The sequence below is a fragment of the Ruditapes philippinarum genome, unplaced genomic scaffold, assembly GCF_026571515.1.
Source record: "Ruditapes philippinarum isolate M1 unplaced genomic scaffold, ASM2657151v2 ctg298_1_1_1_1, whole genome shotgun sequence".
Taxonomy (NCBI): Eukaryota; Metazoa; Mollusca; class Bivalvia; order Venerida; family Veneridae; genus Ruditapes; species Ruditapes philippinarum.
Window position 1 is genome coordinate 479,850 of NW_026853973.1, and position 25,730 is coordinate 505,579.

Genomic DNA, 25,730 nt, shown 5'->3' on the forward strand with positions numbered 1-25,730 from the left:
GCTGATGCTGTATACAAAGTACGAAAAAACTCAACTGTTATATATTAGCTGAGTTTTCTTTTACTATATAAATATATGATAAAACTGCACTGTTTTATATCAATACAGTTTTCAAATGCTCAGAAAGAAAGAAAAGCAACTTTGAAACCATGCGATAATTGTATCTATAGCCAGAAAACAACATATGAAAAAGATGGCTCTGGTAATTGGCCAAAGAATAACTTTTTTGGTTACTATAAAAATACACCCAAATTAAAAAGCTTTTGAGAAATAAAAATAAAAGGATTTCTGAGAGAAAAAAGGCCGTTAAAATCATTCATGATAAAATGATACAGAATAAAATCATTATCAATTTTAAATAATAAATTAATGTAACATTATTTCATAACACGAAGTACCTTTTAAAAAGATACTCGGCCGAAGTAATACTGTTTAACATGCGAAAGTATATTATTTTTAAGTTTTCAATACAAAAAGAAATGTTGGCAATGCTTGCACAACAATGACATGATAATTATTTCTTGTAGCTATTAAGAAAATACCCATTTTGTAAAAATTGAAATTAAATTATAGCATATTGATATTGATGATTTTTCAAAGAAAAACAACTTCCATTTAAGGTGTCATTTTAACTTGTTTGACTTTATAAATTTTGTAATCATTTACAAATTAACCTAAAAGTTAAAGACCTATCATCATTCCTGTACATTTTATAGTTTAGAACTATCCTTTACATTTTATTTTATATTGATAGTGACAAAACTATCCCTTACATTTTATCATAATTTCATTTTAGAATAGTAAGAACTATCCTTTTTTTAGAATGTATAGAACTAACCTACGAGAAACACGGATTTCAGTTTGTAATTTTATTATGACCAATGAAAATTCTTCTTATATTCAGTCCGTCCCTGTTAATTTTACAGGAAGTCAAACCGATAACAGACGGACTTCGTCCGAAAAAAATCTTCTTAAGCAACCATTTGAGCCCGCACAGTTCCTTTAATTTGTGCTCTACAAATAGCACACTTAGAAAGTGCAGGGATACACTGAGAACAACAGGCCAAGTGGCCACACGGTAATGTAATTATACTGGCAATAGCATCAAAGCATATTTTACAAGTTACTGGCTCTTTCAATTGTCTGTTAGCTTCTTCAATATCCCTATATGTCTCGGACTCACTATCGTCTGATTCTGCTTCTAACTCTCGCTTTTCTTTTATTTCTTCTACAACTTTAACAAGATCAACAGCAGAAAAATTTCTTAATATATCTTTCTTTATCAAAGATTTAATAGCCGTATTGATGATATCCTCATTTGAACAATACAGTCTAGCTACACTCACAGCATCCTCGTTCCTTTTCATAGCCAGTTGTACGGTGTCAACTACACCGTCAGTACCACAGGCACCTTCATCAGAATATTCATCACTTTCATCCATAATCCAATTAACATATCCTTTTCCTTTACATTGAATGACATGTCCGCACGTGGGGCTTGCCAAAACGTGTTGTTTCCAAGGGCACGCCCCTTCAGGCCAATCCTTAAGTCCTATTCCGCAATAAAAACATCTCACAGAGTCACACACTCCCGTATATGCAAATCCGGCTTCTGATAATTGATCAATTGTTGGTACTTTCATGGTTCCAAGCCAGTTTTTATAAGACAACTTTCTTGATGCTAAACAGGCATATTGTTTGTGTTTAGGCTTATCAGTTATAATTCCAAGGATTTCACATTGAGATTTATGTCCTGCCTTTTGAAGCTGTGCATTATTTTTGAAACCTGCAGCAGTATGATCTGTTAAACCACTTTCGTTCAACTGTAAGCGTTTACGAAAATAATCCTTAACTCTCGAAAAATCAGTTGTTGCCATTAAATGAATATATCTGTTACTTACAACCTCTGTAAAGTTATGACGTATTGTAAAATGTTCAACCTATATATCGTTCTGTACTTTTAGAATTTTATGTAAGGGATCCCAAAGAGAATTGCGAAATATGTAAACAATACTCACTGTTTATCTTAATTTCGAGCTATTTTTAAACTTCAATTTTCCAATGAAATGATACATATATAACGGTGTTAAAGGGATTGTTATCAATACTTTTTCGTAGCTGAAATTTTTCTTGAAATTTATATTTTAAATCAGATAAATTCTTTTTATAAAACATTTTCGGATATATCAAAGTTATATTATGCTCAAATTTAATATTTGAAAAAAAAAAAACCCAAAAAACTTATAATTACTTAACAGTCTCTTTTGAAATATAAAATAAACATTTTTGCAATACACATTGACAATATACGTTACGTTTTAAACTCTACACACTGGCAGAATCGACCAAATTAAGTTGACATAATGAATGCATCTTCCCAAACACAGTTTATACATTAATGTATCCAAATAAGACAAATTTAGGAAGAATTTACCGGATGTAAATAAATTTCTGCTATAAAATTATTTTACCCAAAGATGAGCATAGTGTATCTTTAGGCAAAAGTGTCGTGTTGTCATGAACCTAGTAGTAAAATCAAAATTTGTAATTCAGTTTTAAAGTACTGTTCAATAATAAAGTGTCTTAAAAATAAACCATATGGCATAATGCGAGAATACATTTTAAATATATACGCAGTACGTTATAAGGTTTTCTTAATACAGTTATAAATACATTATGAAAACTACAGTTTATTTATATTTAACCACGTACTCCATAGTTTGTACTTGTTTTCGGACACATTCTTGAACTTATTACAATGATAACACATTTGTTGTAAACAAGTTCGGGTTTATTTTCATTAAAAACTAACTTTTCATTACTAGTTTCTTTATTTGTCTTGGTTTGTAAGAAAAACTGCAGTTTTTTAATTATATCATCCTGTTTAAAAGTAAATAACCCCTTTTTTGCAGAAAAAAAGAACGATTACGTTTTATTATGAAATGCATTGACACCACAGTAGTTATAATGTATGTAATAACTTTCTATTACATGCAAATATGATCAATGAAACATGGCTTAAAATAGATCAAACGTATTTAACTTTATCATGACATTACATTGATTTGTGTTGATAAAGTGCGTGCCTGATATATTTAGACACCTCATCAATACATATTGAAATAACACGAAGATAATAGAATATTTAAACTCTTACTTGTTTGAAAACATCAAATTGATAAACTTTGTTAAACTGATAAATTTTGAATCGACTAGAATTTATAAATATTAATATCTCTCTTATAGAACAGAACAGAATAGAACAAATATTTAATTTGAAAAAATAAAAAACCCACAAAAAACCAACATATTCTTGGTATGACATGGAAAAATACATGCATTTGACTCAAAACATTTGCGACTTTTTGTTATAGATATGACCCTTGGCATATATTACTGCGCGCGGCATGAACTTGAGAAGTTCTTTACAGGTTTTTTGTTTCATTTTGAAATTTAAACAAGTTAAATGTTGATGTTGCACATCAAAGACGCCGCCAAATGATGTGAACAGTCAATCAGCATTGAAAATCGTTCCCTATTACACTATCAATACAATGATTCTATTACACTTTAAACAGTCTTTGTTTTGGGAATCTCATAAATAGGATATTATATTTGTGTAGGTTCATTATTGAATGTATTGAACTCCTTGAATAAAATAATATAATGCCTGCCAGAGGCATGAAATAATTCATATAAAAATCAGTATTGAACCTATATTCATTCAATATGCTCTATAGAAATATCGTCAGAAAGGCACCCGTGTAGAATGTGTTTGATTACGAAAAGTACATGGATATCTGCACATATTCTAAAAATGTGACAAAATTCGTAGAATTTCACAGAATTATTTTTCATGATTTGATGACGTTATGAATGAGAGTGAGTGCATATCGTTACGCGGCAAAAATGTAAAAAAAATGACTTAAATGACATGAAATAGAAGTCGATTTTTTTTTGGTTTTGTATGTAAGATCAGGTGTATGTCTATGCTTATTGAGGGTCCATCCACACGTTAAGACACAAAAAACGGCTTTCGTTGTCGAGTACGGAAATAGGACATGTCACCAGTAAGGCCCTTAAAGACTCAATTTTGCAGCACCCGTTAAATGATCTTAGAGTATTAGCAAATGAAATGAATTTTTGAGCCTGTTAACACCTAAACGTACAGTAAACAGTGACAATAATGAAGAGGGAAGTTTGTGCCAGCAAGGAACGCCGCCGTTCAAGTCTTCTTTTCGGAATAGGAGTTCACGCACCCTAGTACCAATCCTCGTTGTCACTGCCACGTTTAAGTTCCTCTTCCCTAGGTTTCAGTCAGGAAATCGGCAGCTAACCTCATACATACTTAGTTGTGCCACCTTAAATGTTAGATGAGTTGTAGAAAGCCAATTTTGCTATCTTATACGTTACAGTGGATCTTCAATCGTCTGCCGATGCCCCGTGTGCTCGTAACGATGGGAAAAGAGAAGTGAAAACCAATTAGTGGCTACACCACTCGTGAAAATATTACATCTGATGTACATTCTGTGAAATTTATTTCGATCAAATATCCCCTCTCTATATAGATATGCGTACTATTTATAACAATGTGTAATATTTGTTCAGGGTTGTACTTGTTAATCTTAAACGGTACAAAGAACGTCTGATAAGAGGTAAAGAATTTGTTTCAATTTAATTTAATTCAAACGTTTACTGTATAGAACAATATTTGCATCATTTATTTAATTGAACTGCATATGTGCAATATACATAAAGATTGTTTATAGTTCGTGCACAAATGTACTACCAATCTAAAAAAATACTTATAAGTTTCATCTCAAGAAACTTTAATGTGATCTTCAAAATTCTGTCAAATTTAATCTAAAATTTTGTATAAGTTTATGTTGAACAAAAAATGCGCTTATGCTGTGCACACATATCTCGGAAAGTGCATTTGTGCTGTGGCACGTGCTAACCGCTTTTTCTTATGTCACGGAGCACATTCATATTTAACATTATTGCTTTTCACAGATATTGATTAATTTATGCTAATATTGGATCAGTTATAGATCAATATGTTGGCCACAAAATGTGTGTTATTGTAAAAGCTTCGCGAAACACCAATTACCTTATATTTTATTATGTTTGTAGGTTAACTTAGGTAAATTCGTAAATGCTACATTTTCTTCAAAGTGTTTTGTTCCATCAGAATCTGTCATTTACAGGTAATCTAACACCACAATATCTTGTTACATGATGCGTTGATAAAATTAATGGGATTAAACGCTATTCAGTATTGTAAAAAATATAAAATATGTGTATATAGAATCTGATAAAGTAAGCATTAATATTGTCTGTCATGTGATACATTAATACCGGTATAGGTAGCTATGTAATATCAAAAATAATACACTTATTTATTAATTACATCTGTATTGTATTTTTATAAATTTTGACCGAAATATGGATACATATGATATCAAGCAGAACTTTTAAAACAATTGTCTTACATCATATGTCATGATAATAATGGTCATTTTTTTATTTGGTTTTACATCGCACCAACACAGAATAGGTATTATGGCGACTTACAAGCTTTACTGGTCGAGAAAGAGCTCAGGTGCCCCTCTATACATTATTTCAGGCAGGCACAAACGGACACCAGAGTAGAACCACCGACGTTCCGTATGCTAGCTGAATAGCTTTCTCACATTTGTGCGGCTAAAACTTACTGTGGTGAGAGGCATGTGGTGTGAAGTCAATGACCTTGACAATTCGGCCACGGACACCTCTAAATGACTTTACATTACTTCTAATATTGACATGTTGTAAAATTCTTAAGAAGGAAAAACTACAGTTCAGTAGGATTTTAGTAAAGCACGCACTTTGTCATATATCGAGTTCCAGACTTTACTGTTTTTTTTTTCAGGCACGAACGTGCACTTGAGTAGAACCAACGGTCTTCTTTGAGCAAACTGAATAGTTTCGTCGTATAAAACAAACACAAGTATCAAAGCGGGATTTAAAAATTAACTGTGGTTAGGTGCACCGACCTTAAAGCATAGAACTGAAATGACCCTATACACCATATGGTATGAAATCACATTTGAAACAAGACTGGTCAGCTTAACATTGGCTAACTTGGCAAAATATCCAGTGAACTTCTGCGTTTTCCCCCATTAATACTTCTGTCCTGTGTCAATATCTGCTGATGTTATAAATGATAAAATGTATTTTGTTTCTATCTTCAGTTTTATTTTTAGTTATCTTTAAATTAAATATAAAAAAGGAAACATTTAGTTTGACGAAAACGTTAACGTCAAAAATAAAGTTGTTAACAAAACCCAAGTCAATTATTGTATCCTATTCATTTGTTATTGAATGCATAACATTATCGGCTGAATAAACAACAATGGAATTTCTGAAGAGTTCGTCGATTCAACACCAATCCTTTACAATCAAATATCGCATTGATTACGACGTTTTGATAAATGCACCTTTTGAGATAAATATCGTAAAGTCATATAAATCTTACTGCAAAAAGCGAAAAGTAAAAAAAAATAATAATAAGAAACAGTCGTTAAAAAATAAAACAGCCATATAACACAACAAGATGTTCTATACAAGAAAACTTTGTATTTGGTTTATACAGTATATAGTTTAGTTCGATTGTGTAAGAAGCTATAAGCTTATAGACACACTTTCAAGTCCGTTCCTGGAACCAACCAAAACTGAGCAATGAGTGTAAAGTTTCTTGCTCAATAAAACAACCACTTGCCACTTGCCACTGACGGGGTTTGAACTCATGCGGCTAGCGATCATGAGATTACTAGTCCGACGCGTTCACCACACTTTGTATTTATACATGTACATAATAAGGATTTTGACACAACTCCTGGGCGCCCTGCTGTGGTGGCTTGGGTGTGTCGGGGGCTGCGTCCTGTGAACCTTGCCTTTACCTTGTTGACCTTTATTCTCGTCTTCTATAGCAAACATTAATTTACCTAGAAATTCAATATATATTCCATTTAATATATTTACATGTTCAGTATATAGTGCATTGACATTGTATCCGCACTTTATATATTGTCATGTAATTGAATTGTAATGAAGTTGTGAGTATAGCATTAAAATTTAAAGAATTATGTAATTCCTATGCTCCAGACAGATTATTTACCAATCTTATTAGACTGCCTGAAAATTGAAAAAGAAAATTAACTTTTGTTGAAGGACACATTCTGCTTTGAAATTTATTTGCACATTTCTTTTTCTAGCAATTCTTAGTTTACACCGATGAAGAATAAATCTACATTGCAAAAATAAATTGAAAGTTAGGGTTTTTGTCCATTTCTCGAATGAAATTTCGTAATAAAGTGTTCTAAGTTTGTAAAGTATACTAATTTGTAAAGGTTTAACAAAAAAAATTTAAAGAAAATTTTATCAGAAAATATAGATATAAGTTTTGAATAATATGGTTTCCTCTCATTTTTTCATTGTCAAGATGGGCTAAATGAAATATTTATTTAAAAGGATTGACTGTAATAACGAGAATAAAGGTTAACACAGACTGACAGACGGGAGAAAATTGAATCAATCACATAAAGATAGATAAAGTTTGCAGATGGACAATAAGAAAGTTATATACATTGAGATGTGATTGAAAAGAAGTAAAAATGGGTCAAAGACAGAAAAGGCCGGTTTGCATTTGTATACCAAATATCATGAGACTGTGATGTTGCGAAAATTTCCTACCATTGACCATTAATGTCGAAAATTTAACTAAGTTGGTAAACAGGAAATGGATGATTGACACACCTGAAATCGAATCCCACGGTATGGGACTACGTGTCAATGTTGTATGCCAAATATCAAGAGGCAGTGATAAGTAGTTACTGAGAAAACTGTTACGAAAATTTGCTTTCATTGACCATTAATGTCGAACATTTAACTAAGTCGGTAAACTGAAAGTGGATGAGCGACGGACCTGAAATCGAATCCCACTTTATGGGACCATGTGTCTATGTTGTATGCCATATATCAAGAGACTTTGAGTAGCAATTGCTGAGATAACTGTTCCGAAAATTTCTACCATTGACCATTTATGTCGAAAATGTAACTGAGTCGGTAAACAAGAATTGGATGAGCGACAAACTGAAATCGAATCTCAAGGTATGGGACTATGTGTCAAGGCTGTATGCCAAATACCAAGAGGCTGTGATAAGTAGTTGCTGAAAAAACTGTAATGAAAATATTTTTCCCACCCGCACGCCCGCCGCCCGACATTCACCATACTATAATCCGGGTTTGCACCTGTGCAACCCGGCAAAAAAAACCAAAAAAACGATGACACATTCAACATTTCATCTCTTTGTTTTGATTTAAAAACATGATCGGTTCAGATCCATTGTCATTAAACTCACATATCAAATACATATAAATCATATTTCCTTCAATTGTGGACAATTTTGCAGTTTCATTTATTTTCTATCAGAAAACAAATCAAAGCACAGAAGGCGCTGAATTTGTTTGGGCCTCAGTATGTCAGAAAGGTGAAGGTTGTGAGATTATAAACCAATTTGTTTTTGTATAGTGCCACCAATGCATTCCAGCGTTTTAATTGTAGTAAATTGGCTATAAGACTAATTGCAACACTGATATTCAAATTCAATGTTTATTTGACTTAAACAATTTGAAAAACATTAGTGTCCTAACTGGGATTTGAACTCCAGACCTCTCGCTTCCCAAGCGATCGCGCTAACCCCTCGGCCACGATGAAATTATTAAAACCATATTATTCTAAATTCAGGTTTGTAACCCTTATTATTTCGACGCTAACTGTTGATTAACATAGATGTAAATAATCATGGAGCTTACTATAAGCATGTTTATCTATAAAGAATAAAACAATATTAGAAATCTTAGACCATTCGGGAACTATTTTGTTTGAAAATTAATGCGCCTGTCATTTGACCATCTTTACGCAGTGATCTCCCCTGAATTTTTCGGCGTAAGTATACATATAAAGGGAAGTTACCGCTTCAAAAATGCGGACTACTTTCGGCATTTGCAATTAACAGCATCAGGGTCTGAAATTTCGCTACCATTATTTGTTTGGTCTGACGACCCAAACAAATAAAAACGCAGAAAATATGAGTATGCAATGCAAATAATAAACTGGCATATAACTAAAATAAATTCCAAAAATATTCTTTAGAAAGCAAATATTAAAATCAAAACAACAATTGACTTTATAGACAAAAAAGGTCTTGGGCTGAAACTGTCAATAATGCAACATTCACACCATCTGCTGATACTACTAAAGTAGAAAATAACAATGATATGTCTTCTTTGGCTTATCCATGGCTTCATTGCCATTAAGTTGCTTAAGAAATATATACGTTAATAAAATTAATACCCATTGCTTCGTAAGGATAAACGTATAAGGCTTTATTCGGTGTTAACATAGGAATATTCTTCTTGAGAAAATAAAATATGTCTCCCTGGTCCATTTATTTATGACTCTTATTATTTTATTACAACGTAGCACCAATGACATAAAATTATACAGTCAGGTGTGCCAAATATTAGGTAATGAATTTCTGATTTCAACAGTAATAAAAAACAGCATTTCTTTCTGGTTGGTTTGCATCAGCCAAATCTAGCTAAGAACTATGCATATTATTCCTATATCTTCACAAAAATTCAAGTAATTTTATTGAATATACACTTTTACATAAAATTTCTGCCGATTGTATTTGACGGCTCATAAGGCAATGCCACCCGACTGTCAACGCCCAAGGTCACGATGGTGTTTCCCGATGTCAGCGACGTTACTTGGATTTCTGAAGTGTCGTGCATCCGTGCATCGCTTATAACTTCTCAAAATAACGCCCGTTACATGCAATATATCTTTGGTGTCGATAAGTTCATTGATTAGAAATGTTTTCGTACCACTCTTGACGACACATTTTGATAATTTACATCGTATTTATTTTAATGGAGAGAAAATGTTAAAAAATATCATTAAATACCACTGTATAATAAAAATATAACAATCTATAATTGGGGAGTATTAAACAACATAATTTGATAAATTAAAGTGAATGTTACAGACATAAGTACTGCCTTGTTGTAATATTGATACTCATTTTATATCAATGTTTTGACAAATAAAGTATATTTGCAATCCTTACGTCTGTTACTATATTATTTTCTGTTTTCAGTACACAAGTAATAACCGGTGTACATGACACACTAAGAAATTGAAAATGTGTTCAGATATTTTTGTCAGCAATACATAATTGAAAGGAGATTTTAAATCTTCCTTACATTTTACATAATTACATCTTCTTTATTGGAGAACATAGTGAATGTTTTTATCTTTATCTTACATGTGTTCCTATTTTTTGCAGGTTATCAAACTGATCATTCTTTTGTAAATGAAAGGATGAGAATTAGTTTATATTGTGAGTATTTTGTGCATGAATTCCGTTTTTTTACGAAATCATCACATTTTAAAACAATGCTATTTACAATCACGAAACCATTGTTTGTTTTTTTTCTGTTGAATTTCTTGTAATTTTCAATGTGATAATTTAGAAAGCATCATTTTTTTTATCTAGAAGTGTTTTGATGTAATGACTTTTATTACATAGAATATCAACCATTTTATCATATTTTATCATAAATCCATGCACATAGTGATTCCAATAATATTGTTTAAATCATCGCCCATGTATTGGCAATATCTCTGACAGTCAGTACCTTTTTCAGATTGGAAAAAAGGCGACAAAATGTTCACTCATAAAGAATGATACACATCCAGACATGTCCAACATAATCCATATTTAAGAGGCATATGGTATCATACATTATCTTAAAAAAAGAGTCCAGCATTATTCATTTGTCCCGACGGCGAATGGGTATTATAGAAACACTAATCATCACGACCAAGATTTACAATTTCAAACAAACAAACATATAGCAACATCTACTTGAAACACCTTTGAAAAGTTTGTTTTCTTTGTTTATTCTTAGCCTATTCTGATATTTCAAAAAATTATGTTTTTAAATATATCTTTATAAAAATGTGTTTGATAATGATAACGTGTGAAGCAACTAGTAAAACAGGAGCAGGAAATTCAATGTTAGAAATACATTATTTTCAAGCATCATATATAAATTATTTAAGGCGACTGTTACTCACAACATTCATTCCGAAAATGAACAGACATTGTCTCCACAAAATCCTAACAAAACAGCAAGTTAAAAATTTGTTTCAATCACTTTTATAACAGTTCACACATACTAGTTCAGTATTTTTTCTAAAGCTTCAAATGCTCGTTTACAGTGTTTTTGAGATTATCAGTTAGGCTCTTTCTAATCTGCGTGAAACAACTGTGCGAATTACATGTCCCAAAACATCAATATAGCAAGACAGCAAATGTTATTTTCTCGACATCGTATAATTGGTATACGTAAAACTTGTGTTTCGTCCTTGTAATTTGAAAATAATTCGTTGTAATAGTTCAATAAGCTTCGTTTTAATGCGTTATATCTATTCCGCATTTTAATAGAACGCATTTCTATTCAACAGACACTGAACTTACCAATCTTAATGACAAATCAAAGGGCTGCGAGCTCTGTGGTATTTTCTGATCTTTGCAATCTAAATCGTACTGTATATCTGTATGCATTTTCCTGTATAAGTTAATTTTGAAATTCTATAATTCATCTTGCAGGGCAGCGAGTTGCAGCGACTGCGTTTAGATTTTTTGCCATAACAGTTTGAGTTTGAAACATACGGTTGAATGTCAGCATTGTATTTCTTGATCTGCGATCATAAAATACAAAAACGACTTATAGGACACAGTATTTGTTACAAGTTCATTCAAACCTGTATATATGCTGAATTTCTACACAAATACTATACAGAAAAACGAAATGATATGTACAATTTTCAGATCAAGATATTCTTAAAGTGGCGCTTTATAAATAAATGCTATCAATTAAAAATCTCTGTAAGATTATGTTGTGACAGTGTATTGTGCTAAAATATGCAGTAAATGAATACATGCATGATAAATCTAGAGTAATTTAATGGAATTGTGATTCTTTTATTTCATATATAAGTTACACTATCAAGCTAAGTAACAGCTATGGGGAGATTTTTTAAAGTTTAAATCTTCTACGATTCAACATCATTGCTTTGAAACGAATTAACAAATCAATTACGACCGTTTCATAGATACAGCTGTTGTGATTCATCTATAACTTATACATAAGGTGAATATAAATTAGAAAAAGTTAGTTAAAATTAAACAGCCACACTACAAAATTATGAGGCATCTCCGTGAAATTGTTGAACAATGCTCAAATTAAAAGATACTCTATACAGTAGAAGCTTTAATATACATGACTTTTATAAAGGTATAGGTGCAACCTATTACTTTTTTGACACAAGTGCTGTTAAAGCTGCATGTTATATAATGCATGACTATCATTAAAGCAATAACACACAGTATGTTTGATCCTTTCCAAAAAAAAAGCAAACAGTTTTCAATTTTGTTTCAATTAGATATTTTCAGTCAGTTAGACTGAAAATATCTAATATAAGAAACATCGGATTACCTAGAAATTTGATATATTCCATTTACATTTTCAGCTTATATTAAATGGTTATTATACTCAATTTTATCTTTTGTTATATAATTGAATGGTTAAAAAGTTATTGTATAATTTAATATAATATTGTATTATTGTATTAATATTTAGAGTATTATGTAATTCCTATATAGCAGACAAATTATTTATAAATCTTATTAGACCGTCTGATTTGAAGGACACATTAATTGGATTAAAATTTATTTGAGCCGTGTCACGACAAAACCAACATAATGCGTTTGCGACCAGCATGGATCCAGACCAGCCTGGGCATCCGCGCAGTCTGATCAGAATACATGCTGTTAGCTGTCAGTTTCTCCATTTGTAATAGAGTTGGTAAGCGAACAGCATGGATCCTGATCAGACTGCGCAGGTCAGGCTGGTCTGGATCCATGCTGTTCGCAAACCCACTATGTTGGTTTTGTCGTGACACGGCTCATTTGTATATTCTGTTTATCTAGCATTTTCTAATAAAACTTACTTGCACAAATAAATTGAGAAATAGGGATTCGATTGGTTGTGTTATGATTGTTGGCAAAGTTTTAATGATGATTAAAAATATAACACAATGCATATATTTTTATGTATAATCAACATTGTATCTATGTTTTGTATAGATTAATATGAGCGTCATTAATATTATAATAAAAATATCAAGTTTCGATATACTAATCATCTTCATATTAGTTTAACTTACGTAATTTGTAGAAATCTCTTAATATGAAAAATGATGTCTCGTATTTCTATATTTCCTTTATGCCTATTTAACATTTGAAATCGAAAGTAAACTATAATTTCTCTATCATTATTTTTTTTTATAAAAGTGCAGGCCTTTTTACAGATTTAGCTAGTATTTTGAAATTGCAATATTAAAGTACTTAACTTGCGCAGTCAACAATTTTCCAGGTTAAAATATGAGCCGACTGCACGGATAAACAAGCTATACTGGTGGCATACCGTGTAGGTCTTTTATTATCTCAACTATAAGAAACATATTTACAGGTTAAAGTCAAAGAGAATTATTCAATTGATAGAGACATACCTAGCATTTTAGCATGTAAGGTTATAAATGGATATAAATATAATGCGAAAAATTTGATTTGAGCAAATTAAGATTGCTTTCATTATAAACGTTTCACTTTTATCGAAACATTTGTGACCCAAGCGATATATTGTTTATAATTTCTCATTTCCATCCTAGTTTTGTATATAATTTTCTATAAAAGAGCATATTCACTGCGTTTCAAACAAAGGATTTTAATTTGTAATATACTATGCTGCACCAAGAATGATAAAAAACTGATACATAAAGTTATGATAATATCGTATTTCATGATTGAAATTGTAAATAAAAATTAAAAAAAAAGACCGAAAAATTCCTATGGTAACTGTACACAGTAAGAATATGATTGCACAATATGCAAAATGTACGAAGGAGAGACAAATGAAACACAATTGAAAAGTGTTTTTAAAAACATTTTGGTATTTTCATCACTTTAAAGGAAGCATTTTTTCTGTCTCGTTTCACTGATATATAACTAATTTCTGAAAAACAGTTTTAATTATGTTTTAAAGTTGCCAATAGAAATCAAATTTGTAAGTATACTAACTTCATACAGTATATTAACTATATCAATAAAAAATTAAATAAATTAAAATGTGATTCGAAGAAATAAAACTATTCAATAAATGTTGTATAAATACAAGTATTTATATCCACATTCATACAGGTATACTCATGATTGATGTGGATCCATTTAAATCAATGTAAATATCACGCCATTAGTAGATAGTTTGACAATTTTCTTCCCGTTCCTAATAGGATAAGATTCTAGACAGTAAATATATGAATGGCAAATTCAAATGACAAACTGACATTTATTTCTAAACAAAGATACATTAAAGTCATGATGAGCTGTATATAAGAGGCACCTGGGACAATACATTGTCTTTATAATACACTACATTGTGGTTCATGTGTCCCGACAGCTAATGGATATAAAAATACTAGCATAATAAAAATCTGGAAACAAAGTGATCCCTCGGAAGCATTAATCACAACAAAATCACATGGAAATTGCAGACTCGGTTTGATTGAGTCTGTAAATGAGGGATAATGAATAAGTGCACCATCCCTCACGTCCCCTAGCACCGGCTTGAGCGGTACTCAATTCTTAACACTTAATAGTGCTGGTATCAATGATCCCGAAGGACCAGAAACATATAACAACACTGAAGTGAAGTACGGGGCAACTTTTTACAGCAGCCACACAGCACTTGACACCTGCTGTTGTGAAGTATAAAAATCTTTACCCACGAATGCTTTTGATTTTTGTATCGGTATACTTATAAGTATATCTTTATCGTATTCAATAATACATAGTGTATATTTCTCGACTGCCACTTACACTTATAAACAGCATGATGAATCTATGTTTATAAAATGATATACGTTTAATCGAGTATCTTGAAATTTACAAATTTAACTTTTTAGTTTATTTGATACCGGTATAATGCATTCAGACAAGAAGCTGCTATGAAAGTCATTTTGGTTCATAACAAAATTATTCTGTTAATTAAGAAATTAATCAACCTGCCGATTATAAAATAGATCAAATAAATGAATTAGAGATAATTATATTGTTTGGAAAAAATATGTAAGTGAAGTAATTGATGTTGGTATATTATCTTATCTTTTCCGCGATAATGAAGATAAAACGAAATGTGTACATGCATTATAAAACGCCATTGGCTTTATTCCTTTACTTTGCACCTCTCTTTCTTGTGTTGTTTTAAAATAACTCCTTGAAGATCAACATCAATTAACTCTCTGAGGAAAGAACACATGAAAGAGCCATCTAACATCTGGAAAAAGAACGTTCATAGTAAAAGAACGTTCATAGTAAGAACTACTATTATGCTTAAAACATTATTTCGGGAGAAATTTGAAATTTAAAAGGAAATGTCTGTAAAAAGTTTAATTGTTTGACTTATTCTTCACAACAGCAGGTGTCAAGTACCGGTGGAAGCTTTAAAATTTACCCGTAATTTACATCAGTGTTGTTTTGATTTTCGTTGCTATATTTCTCTGGTCCGTCGGGATCATCGATTCCAGCACATTAGTGTCGACTATTGAATACTGCTTAAGCCGGTGCTAGGGGACGTTAGAGATGTTGCACTTGTATATTATCTCTCATAAAAAACTCAATCAAACCGAATCTGTTACTTACAAAATTATTGATTTCGGTGCTTCCTAGGGAACACCACTTTTCCAGATATTTTTATATCATGCAATATGTCACTATGTTGTGAAAGAATGTCAGAAAAATCTAAAAACTTCTTAGGACAGATAGAATTAATAATATCAGCATTTTCTAAATATCTATCAGACAGCTCCATGATTGATATTTTTGAAGATATCTTTGGTCATAAGTTTTTTTGCTCAATCAGAATAAATCATTTCTGGAATTGTGCTTAAATATCTAGATCGCGATTTTTATGATACATTAGTCCATATCTTATTTCTTGGTGTAGCTCAATAGTGAACCAAAATGATTTTTGTTATAGAACGAAACTATGTCAGGAATCTATGCAATGTTTTTCATTATATTGTGAACATTTTCTTTTGTACATTGACTAGAACATCTAACCTTACTTTTTAACTGAAGTCATCAATAAGAAAGATTTAATAACATGGAAGTTATTAATCTTTCAATCTCCTGTATTTTTTCCCGCATTTATTGCCCTCTCCATTCAAGTATGATTTCTCTTTGAAATTCTAACATGGTAACCTAGTGCACATTTATTCGTAGATTCATTCCAAGAGAACTTGTCAACAAAACTGATTGTCGGACAAGATATTATTTTAGAAAATCATTTTCTCTGAGATATGTATATTTTTACAAAATTCAAAGGTTGCTAATGTTTTTTCCTGTTATTTAGAGTTGTACATAGTTCATACATTGTAACTGTTTGGAAGAGGACCAACGTCCCCGACGGAAATGCATTGGTTAAAATTAATAGTTTGTATAAGATAATAATAATGTAGCTGTGCCGGAAAGAAAAAGTACACGATACTGTATGTGATAATACAATGAAGAAATATTTCACTCAGGCTGGCGAATAGAACACTTTCTTTAAATAATTCAACATTAACTCAATCCGGAGGTATTAATCAAAATAACCCCACAAGAAGCGGTAGTGTTAAAGCATCATTTTCAAGTATCATACTGATAAGTGGTTGATAGGAGTATGACACTGATACTGGTACTGATAAAAATGATGACAGAGTTTCAATGGCAGCCGAAAGACTGCTTTACAAATGTCATGAAAGGCACATATTATGTATAAAAAAATGCATTCGTCAAATGTTTCTGTACGGAACGCTTTATTTTATCCCTTCAGTTCATGGGAATTATTTTCATGTAACACATATTTTTTTTTAAAAGAAGCAATTATTTTATTGCATTTAGTAAAATATAACAATTATCGTAATATAATATTTATCTGATGTGTTTCATTACCTTTGTAATGAACATTGAAAATTTACAATGTTTTCTACAATTTTCTTTGTATCAAAATGTATTTAGTATTTTTTTTCTAAGTTATATTTTTTAGAATCCTGCATTCTTGCCTATAAAATAAATATTCTTGACTAATTCCCTGCATGAAATATACAGACATGAACAGTCCACGAAATATTGAAAAAATAAAAACGATACAGCAAGTCATATGTTAACTATAATTAGAATAAAATAATATAAAAATGTAAAAAGATCTTCCAGCTACCTTACGGAATGTCGGTTCTACTCCGGTGCCCGTTAGTGCCTGAAATAATGCACAGAGGGGCATCTGAGGTCTTCCTCCACCAGTTAAGTTGGAATATCGCCATATGACCTATACTGTGTTGGTGCGACGTAGTTTTAACAAAGACCTGCTTTCATTTTAGAGATGTCTTTAGACAACCAATTAAGAATTTTCTTACAGTTAAACGACCTATGATTTTAATTGTATGTGAAATATGTAAAATTCCATTTTAATAAGGCGATATGTGTACCATTTTCTGAACAAAACAGAACCAATGTTGGCCAAAACAATGTATATTTCCACTAAATATACTGTAACATACATGTGTATGGTAATGTGTTTGACGCAAAATATAGCGAATGGTTTATTACTGAATCAACCTGTAAAATATATATCACAAAACGTTTATGGTAGAAAATTAACCAAATAATGAACATTATTTCCATTTGTTTGTGTTTCATATTAATCACACTTTTCTTATTCATTATATTCATGTGTTATATTTTATTTCATTGTTATTATTCTTAATGAACGCCTAGTTCTCAGTCGCTTGGAATGATCAACAAATTTGTAAATCTAAAGGTGACAATGGTAACAGAATGCTTTTTTTCCAAATCATTTCAAATGAGTACTTACAAATTGAAGCTTTTTATGCTAAAACACAAGCGATTACACAAATCAAACATGCACTGTGTTATATGTAATATAATATAGCGTTTACAATACTCCGATCATAGTGTACGCACAAACAAAAGAGACAAAAGAGAAAAAATGCAGACTCTGTTTTTCTTGAGCCTGTGCATTCTTATTAAGGGCCATTGTATCCTAAACCCCTATGCAACGCTTGACGGAGAACTTAATTGTGAACACAATTAAGGATCTAAAGGGGCCAGTAAATACAATTACACTAAAATGAAGTACAGGGCAAGATTTGCAAACCGTCGTACAGTATTTAACACCTGCCGCTGTGACTTAAAACAGAAAAATGGTGACCCCTTTCCTACCCGAAAGGAACGAAAACAGAGTGAACATTGCAGATTTGGTTTCATTGCGTCTGCTCCTTAGAGATAATGAAAGTAACAAAATATTTCATAAGCATCAGTAAAATATAACGACGAAAAATTAGATGTAGTTTAATGAGTATTAACAATGTCCGCTCGTTAAGTATTACAAATATGCTGTACAGATTTATTCTGTTGTTGAATAATATTAAAAAATTGCATGTATTTATTGTTCTGATTTTATGCACGGTCATGAACCAAACATGGATAAAAGTCTTTTTGTGATTCTGTTTATATGCAACTTAGTAAATGAATAGCAAGAGTCATATATCAAAATAACAAGGATGTTATGACAATAATATTGCGGACAAGAAAAACCATAGTAAATCTATAGACAAGTTCAAAACATGCTAGTGAGCTTTGTTTGGCGTCACAAGGCTTCTGTGAAAGAACATATACTAAAAAAAGGCAATACATTGGATAAGTGAGATCAAAATAAAAACATCAATAACAATAGATATTAACGTTATTTGAGGCTATAATTAATTCTTTGAAAGTCGGAATCTCATCACATGCTTATTCTTAAAATAGAATGGATGATAGATTGTCAAAAGGAAAGCCATAAAAACGTTCTAACTAATAAAATGCTTTCCAGGGAAGCCATATATAAGAGTATTAATATTGGAATTCATATAAAGATATAGAATATGACATTTCGAATTTATTTCAAATTTATAAAGAATTTCTAATTTCGAATATGAATCCTTTCGATGCAAACAATGTTTTTAGCTCCACAACAAGATTTTATGACTATATAATGGCTGTTTTTTCAAGTTCTGTTTTACTGAAAAGACACTTAAAAGATTTACAATTTTATGTTTCTTATTTCTTAATTGTATCCATAGACCTGTTAAAATGGTTTATGTGATCTCACTATAATAATATTTAATTCCCTTTTACACATGTTTCTGGTAACAATCTGTAAACAGATGAAATCATTCAATTTAATTAATTGTAATTTCATAGAATGTTCCAGAGATATGATTGAATTATATGCTCTAATCTTGTTACATTTTCAGTCAGGATATTTTCAGTCAGGATACATCATCCACACCATATTCATCATATCACGAACATACCTTAGCATGTTATGTTAGCTCATTAAAACATATGATAAACTTTATAGCGTAAGTGACATATACAAATACATTTATTAATCTAAGATTGGGATGAATTCTACTCAATATCGTTTATTTTAACTGGTCTAAAATGGCCACATTTTTCGCATTGTCACGAATATTGCTTAATATCTTAAATGGACTTATCTATCTTTGAATCTGCGCAAAGAACAAAACATTCTTATTTTTCAGTGAACATATAAAATTATATATTGACTAAATAGCAAACATTGTAGACAATGATGAGACGGCACAGGTGTACCAGCTGGTCTTGGTCTACACTGACTGTATGGTGCCAGCAGCATGATAACAATTAAAGATATAGGAAGAGACACGATATAACTATTTTGTATGGAAATAAAAGGTTTCCTTTGATGTTGTTAAGCAGTTTTACAACAACAAAAAACGAAAGACATACTTGCCTTCTGTTGCGAGTTGTAAGCGAGTATATTTAATTTGCAGTGTTTTATGTTGAGTATCTTCGCCGCACATTTCGCGTTTTTATATAAACTTTGAATGATGATAACCTCATTTTATCATTATTGCATAAAACTACCATAATCATAATTTTAGCCATATTACCTTAATATAATGGCGTTATTTATCTGCATGAATCTAAATTATTGCGTTTGTTGTAATTTCATGAAGATTATCTGACGTCCCATGTGTATATGTAAAGTATTTACTGTAATCAAGTTGTCTTTATGCGTCGTTATACTATACATAATACTATACATAAAACACATCTATTACCTATTTTCCTTTCAACAAGGATTTGTAATCCTAAAAGATGGTGACAAATAAAAGATAAAGCAGGCTATACATTTTTTTCTGAGAATAAGTCTTCACATCTGTGTAATTAATGACAGTTTCATTATAACAAAACAAAATCTTACTTTAAAAAACTTAAGTACAACTGAAAGTTCAAATGGTTGCATTTATTTATTGTTTCGGAAAAAAACCAGTTTCCCAAGCGTAATAAGTAATGATAATTACATATTTTTAACACTACTTCCTTATAAAATAGTCTAAGTACCCTAGTACATTACAACATTTTTAATTAATATCTAAGGAGCCGTTATTTTTTTCTACAACAAAACTCGCGAAATAATTTTTTTTTCGTAAATCAAAAAGATCATGTTCGTGTAAACAAGAGTCATTCTTTGAATGAATCGCTACATCTAATTGACAGAGCAAGACGTCCAAGTGATGAATCGTTTTACCCTTGCAATTATTGTTATGTTTTGCTTCCTTTTATAGTCATTTGTCCAAAACATTATTTGTTACATCTTCAGCTTGCAGACGTTTGTTTGCTTATATTAGTTTATAATATAATTGATTAATGTCAGAAGAAATATTTCAGTGTTTTGATTGCTTTACAATAACGGTTGGTTCCATTTAATTAAGGCCCTACGATTATATGAATATTTATGTTTAACGATAAATGTAATGCTTTTGAATTTTGTTTGAAGACAGGGCAAACCTTTCACCCTCTTAACCAAGAGAACACGCTCTTATGATGATACACATACTGGTTGCACCAAGTACAATAATATGAATTGTAATAACTTATTTTAAAAACCAACTGTAGTTAAAATGATTTAATGAGGGGGACTGCGTTCAGTCTCTTGTTGATCTTTGTATTCATATTTTATGAACACGTTTGCACCTAATACTTGAATAAGTGTCCGTTCAAAGCGCCGTTGTCATAGTTCTAACTAAAGACCCTTTCACATTTGACTGCGCTTTCACTGCGTTTGAATTGCGTTGTTCAAGACTTCAGTGATTTCACGGCGGCCCTCCGCGTCCTCCACGCGATCATGGCGAATCTACGGAGCTTCTCACAAGCGTCTTATGGACGAATTGGTCTGCATCAACATGTCGACTTAACTGCTTACATTTGCGCTTCGAAAACACTTGAAGCTTTTAATATTACTAAATACATTAAGTTGGACAAAGATTTTTTTAATTCTCTGGCCAATTGTTTTCACAACGGCCCGGGAAATGAATCCCTTGCTCGTAGGCTCGAATCTGGAGTTTCCGGCCTTCTCTTAACTTATAGTATATTTTTAAAGGGGGTCATTATTTAAATTTTTTGGGGTTTTTGGACACTTTTAAGATGAACACAGGTTTTTTTTATCAATCTGGTCATATTGTTTCTTCCCAGGTCCGACACTCGTGCCTGTGGTAATAACTTATTTCAAAAACCAACTCTGCATTCAGAATGCACTTCTTTTGCGCTTACACTGCGCTTACACTGAGCTTTTACGGCCCTCACATGTCGCTCTCGAGGCGCTCACACTGCGCATAAATCAAAAAGCACCGTGCACACGCTCTGTAAGCACGGTAGAGACGACGCACAATCTTCGTACAAGCGCCGTGGATAACCACCGCGTTCATTCGGCATTCATTTTACGCTTTCACGGCACTCCTGTTGCGTTGTAGGAGATGCTACTGAGTTGTTGTTGCGGCGTCCTTACTGCGATCCCACTGCGCTCTCATCACCGAATGACGGCGTTTGTTTTGAGCATGCTCAAAATGCTCACAGTCGGTTGGCGTTCTATGTGGTGCAACTACGATGCTGTGGCGATGCTGCGGCGATGTTTGCGATCTTACTTCGCTCACCTCAGCGTTCTGAATTTTCTTTGGACGCCGTGAGAACGCCGCCCTAGTGTGACAGGGGTTTAACATTTTCAAAATGATGAAACTGCACACGGACACGCACAAACGCACGCACACAATATATTTAGCATGCATTATAATTAAATAGACTTAACATACTAAGTAAATCAATCGTTATTCATGTATGTTCACATAAGTGCGTTTCGCGAATAAAATATTTCTATGAACGAAAGTTACAAAATATTGTAAATTGAAAAATATATGTATTTTACATCACAAAATATTCTGCTGTTACATATCATTAAATGATTGATGCCGCGACAAGATATTGGATTTCCCGCGTTTACTGTCGTCTGCTGACAGCATATAAAACTTAATGGATTCCTGTCATTTGTTTATATTTCAAAACGACAGTGTATAGCGTAAATATTTATGGACACCTTTTAGTAAAACGAACATAGTCTGTGTTCAGTTTGACAGTTTCAATTAGAACAAGCTTTGAAGTTTTTTAAATAGCAAACTTAAGGTATTCATTAGTGATAAAAAATGGTCATAAATCTTATATTTTGTATCTTAATGTTTTGTGGATATGTACTGGAGACTCAAACACTTTGCAACAAGACTTGTAGATGTGAAACAGACTTTGATGACGTTATTGTCAAGTGTGCCGGAGCAGCCATCGAAGCTATACCAGCAAACCTTCCAACAAATACTTCCAAATTGTAAGTCTACTTTCATATTTCATCCATTTTATGATATCTTATCAACACAAATATTTATAAGAGATTTCTTTCCTGTATATTCGCATGTGTTTTTAAAATGCGCTCTAAATCATATTAAGTGTTCAATCATATTGGTATCATTCATAGATATTCATGTTTATCTAAAATGTAAATTCTTTCTTTTTTAGCCGTTCTTAAACATCCTGTATGTTGTGATCAAAGTGGTAAACCACCCTAAGTGAAATTATATATATGTACATAATTATGCAAATAAAACAATTTTCAAACATCGAAGAATATGTAAAATATGTACTGAAAATATTTGTGCATATTATATGTTATCATTAAAATTTATGCATTTATTTCTTATTGTAAAATTTGACTTAAACTTAAATAAATTTTTTTGTTACCTCCCTTTATTTACATGAAATGTTAAATTCGGTAATATCTTTATAAATAATGCTTTTTGATACCTACAACATTGATAAATCTTAATTTGAGCATCATATTAATGATTTAAAACCATAAAAAATTGTGTTACAGGATCTTTAAATGAAATATAAACAAGTCGGCACACCAAAAATATATGGGAAGCGTTTGGTCAATTTAATTGTTTTGCTGGTGTTGAAAGGTAGCAATAAACAATTAAGTTTAGTAACAATATTTATAGATATTATAAATATCTGCAAATATATACATACATTACATTTATTTCTTGAATATAAAACGAGTTTTTTTGCAGAACAGTTATATCTTGGAACGGAATAGTTTTATTGCTTTGTGTAGAAACAATTACATGTATTTTGAAGTACCGGTGTATCTTATGGACATACTTCGTTGTTGATCAGTCTATATATTGTAACATTTTGCGGAAATGCTATTACACGTATTTTTACCAAGAGGGATGCATGTTTGGTCCATAAATTTGAAATGATAACACCTATATTACACGTTTTCTGTTTTGAATACATGGAAATCTGAAGCATTATACCTTTTTATAGCTTTTTAAAATGGTCTAGCCTATTCATATAAGATCTAAAGGCTCATGCGCTGGTTTTGACGGATAGGCTTAGTAAATTTGCTTCTATAAATTGAACTTTTATTTCAAAAATGACATGTCTGGGAATTAAATTTCTACATCTTTCCTGTGTCATACAATTACAGAAACCATGTTTATGAGCAAATAATATCGAACATCAGTCAAAAGAAACTGACATAGTATAGTAGTTTCCTATACATTCATCACAAACTTGTGAAAACTACACACATTAAAATGTATTTCGTTTTGTTTATGTACATCTTAACAAAACATGTAAATATATTTAAGGTATTTAAACAAAAACGGAAGAAATGTGTTGTCTAAAATTCTAACCATATATTCTCAAAAACAAATAAAAAATACGGTGCATTTGTGTAAATAGCTGATGATACCAAAAACATGTGTTTTAAGATATATCGTGAAACGTTGAAACTTTAAAAAAATAAGGTAACAAAGAGATGAAACTGAAAGACGAATTTACATTGCAGTTTTTTTTTTGTTATCTAATTTTCATTTTCTACAGAATATTTTTTCTTATAAAATGTACTTGATATTTCAATTTAATAAAACATGTGGTTTACTCCAAGACAAATTTGCTTGTATTGAAGGGATACGATTTGCCCTTTTTCGAAATACTTATATCGAAATACCTCGATATAGCAAATAAAGATTTTAATGATTTGGTATTAAAACATAAACATTATATCAGTAACAATTGTGTGAGAACGGAAATTTATTTACCTAAAAAAAAGAAGCAAATTATTCCGCTAACAAGAGTAATATGTAATTGAATTGTATATTATACTTATTTACAAAATTTTTATAACGAATCCTTTTATCATAGAATAATGATGTAGAAAAGTTGAAGTTCGTGCATAATTGCCTTGTTAAGGAAAGTCAATGAAATAGTCACGTACATAAATTTCTGTCAAAACATTAAAACATATTTCTATTAACCTAGCTGAAATTATAATTTTTATCAGTTCATCAGAATGACAACCATGTTAGTTCGATTGTTTCCAGGTGAACTTGTATTAATAATAGTTTTGACCGACCAAAAGCAAACAAAATAAAAGTGTGACAAATCATTCTGAAAAAAAGATACAAGCGGAAAGACAATTCATTTGAATGTTAACAATATGCATGTTTAAATGGTTTTGATAAAAAGAAGGCTAGCCTTTATAAAACCGATAAAAAACTACCTAAACATTTTGTACACATTTATTATTATTAATTATCAAAAGTCCTTGATGAGCATGCCAATATGATTATCACTTATAAGTTTAATGTATGAAATTAAAGCAATAAATGCAATAATTAAAAAAAATCTATCACCAATAATTAAAAACATATGAGCCGCGCCATGACAAAACCAACATAATGGGTTTGCGACCAGCATGTATCCAGCCTGCGCATCCGCGCAGTCTGATCAGGATCCATGCTGTTCGCTATCAGTTTATATACTTGTTAAAGGGTTTGTAAGCGAACAGCGGGGATCCTGATCAGACTGCACGGATGCGCAGGTGCAGGCTGGTCTGGATCCATGCTGGTCGCAAACCCATTATGTTTGTTTTGTCATGACGCGGCTCATATTCGTGATAACTACTGACAGAATAATTATTGTTACATTGTATCGTTTTAAAAGTAAACAAAGGGAAATAAGCTTGTAACATTTTAGTCATAAATGTACTACACTAAAATTGTGATTCTCTTTCGT

General features: G+C 31.4%; 2 protein-coding genes across 2 annotated transcripts in view; one reads left to right on the forward strand and one right to left on the reverse strand.

Annotated features, from left to right (window-relative positions):
- Window positions 1-891: 891 nt before the first annotated feature.
- On the reverse strand, window positions 892-1,945 carry LOC132738557 (putative inhibitor of apoptosis). Its single transcript, XM_060726065.1, has one exon. It carries the CDS (start codon window positions 1,875-1,877, stop codon window positions 972-974), a length of 906 nt encoding a protein of 301 aa, XP_060582048.1. The 5' UTR covers window positions 1,878-1,945; the 3' UTR covers window positions 892-971.
- Window positions 1,946-22,587: 20,642 nt separating this feature from the next.
- The window catches only part of LOC132738578 (follicle-stimulating hormone receptor-like), a 101,513-nt gene continuing 98,370 nt past the window's right edge, over window positions 22,588-25,730 (forward strand). The window contains exon 1 of the mRNA XM_060726097.1: window positions 22,588-22,974. Within this exon, the coding sequence (XP_060582080.1) occupies window positions 22,799-22,974 (176 nt within the window). The 5' untranslated portion in view covers window positions 22,588-22,798. The remainder of the gene's footprint in view (window positions 22,975-25,730) is intronic.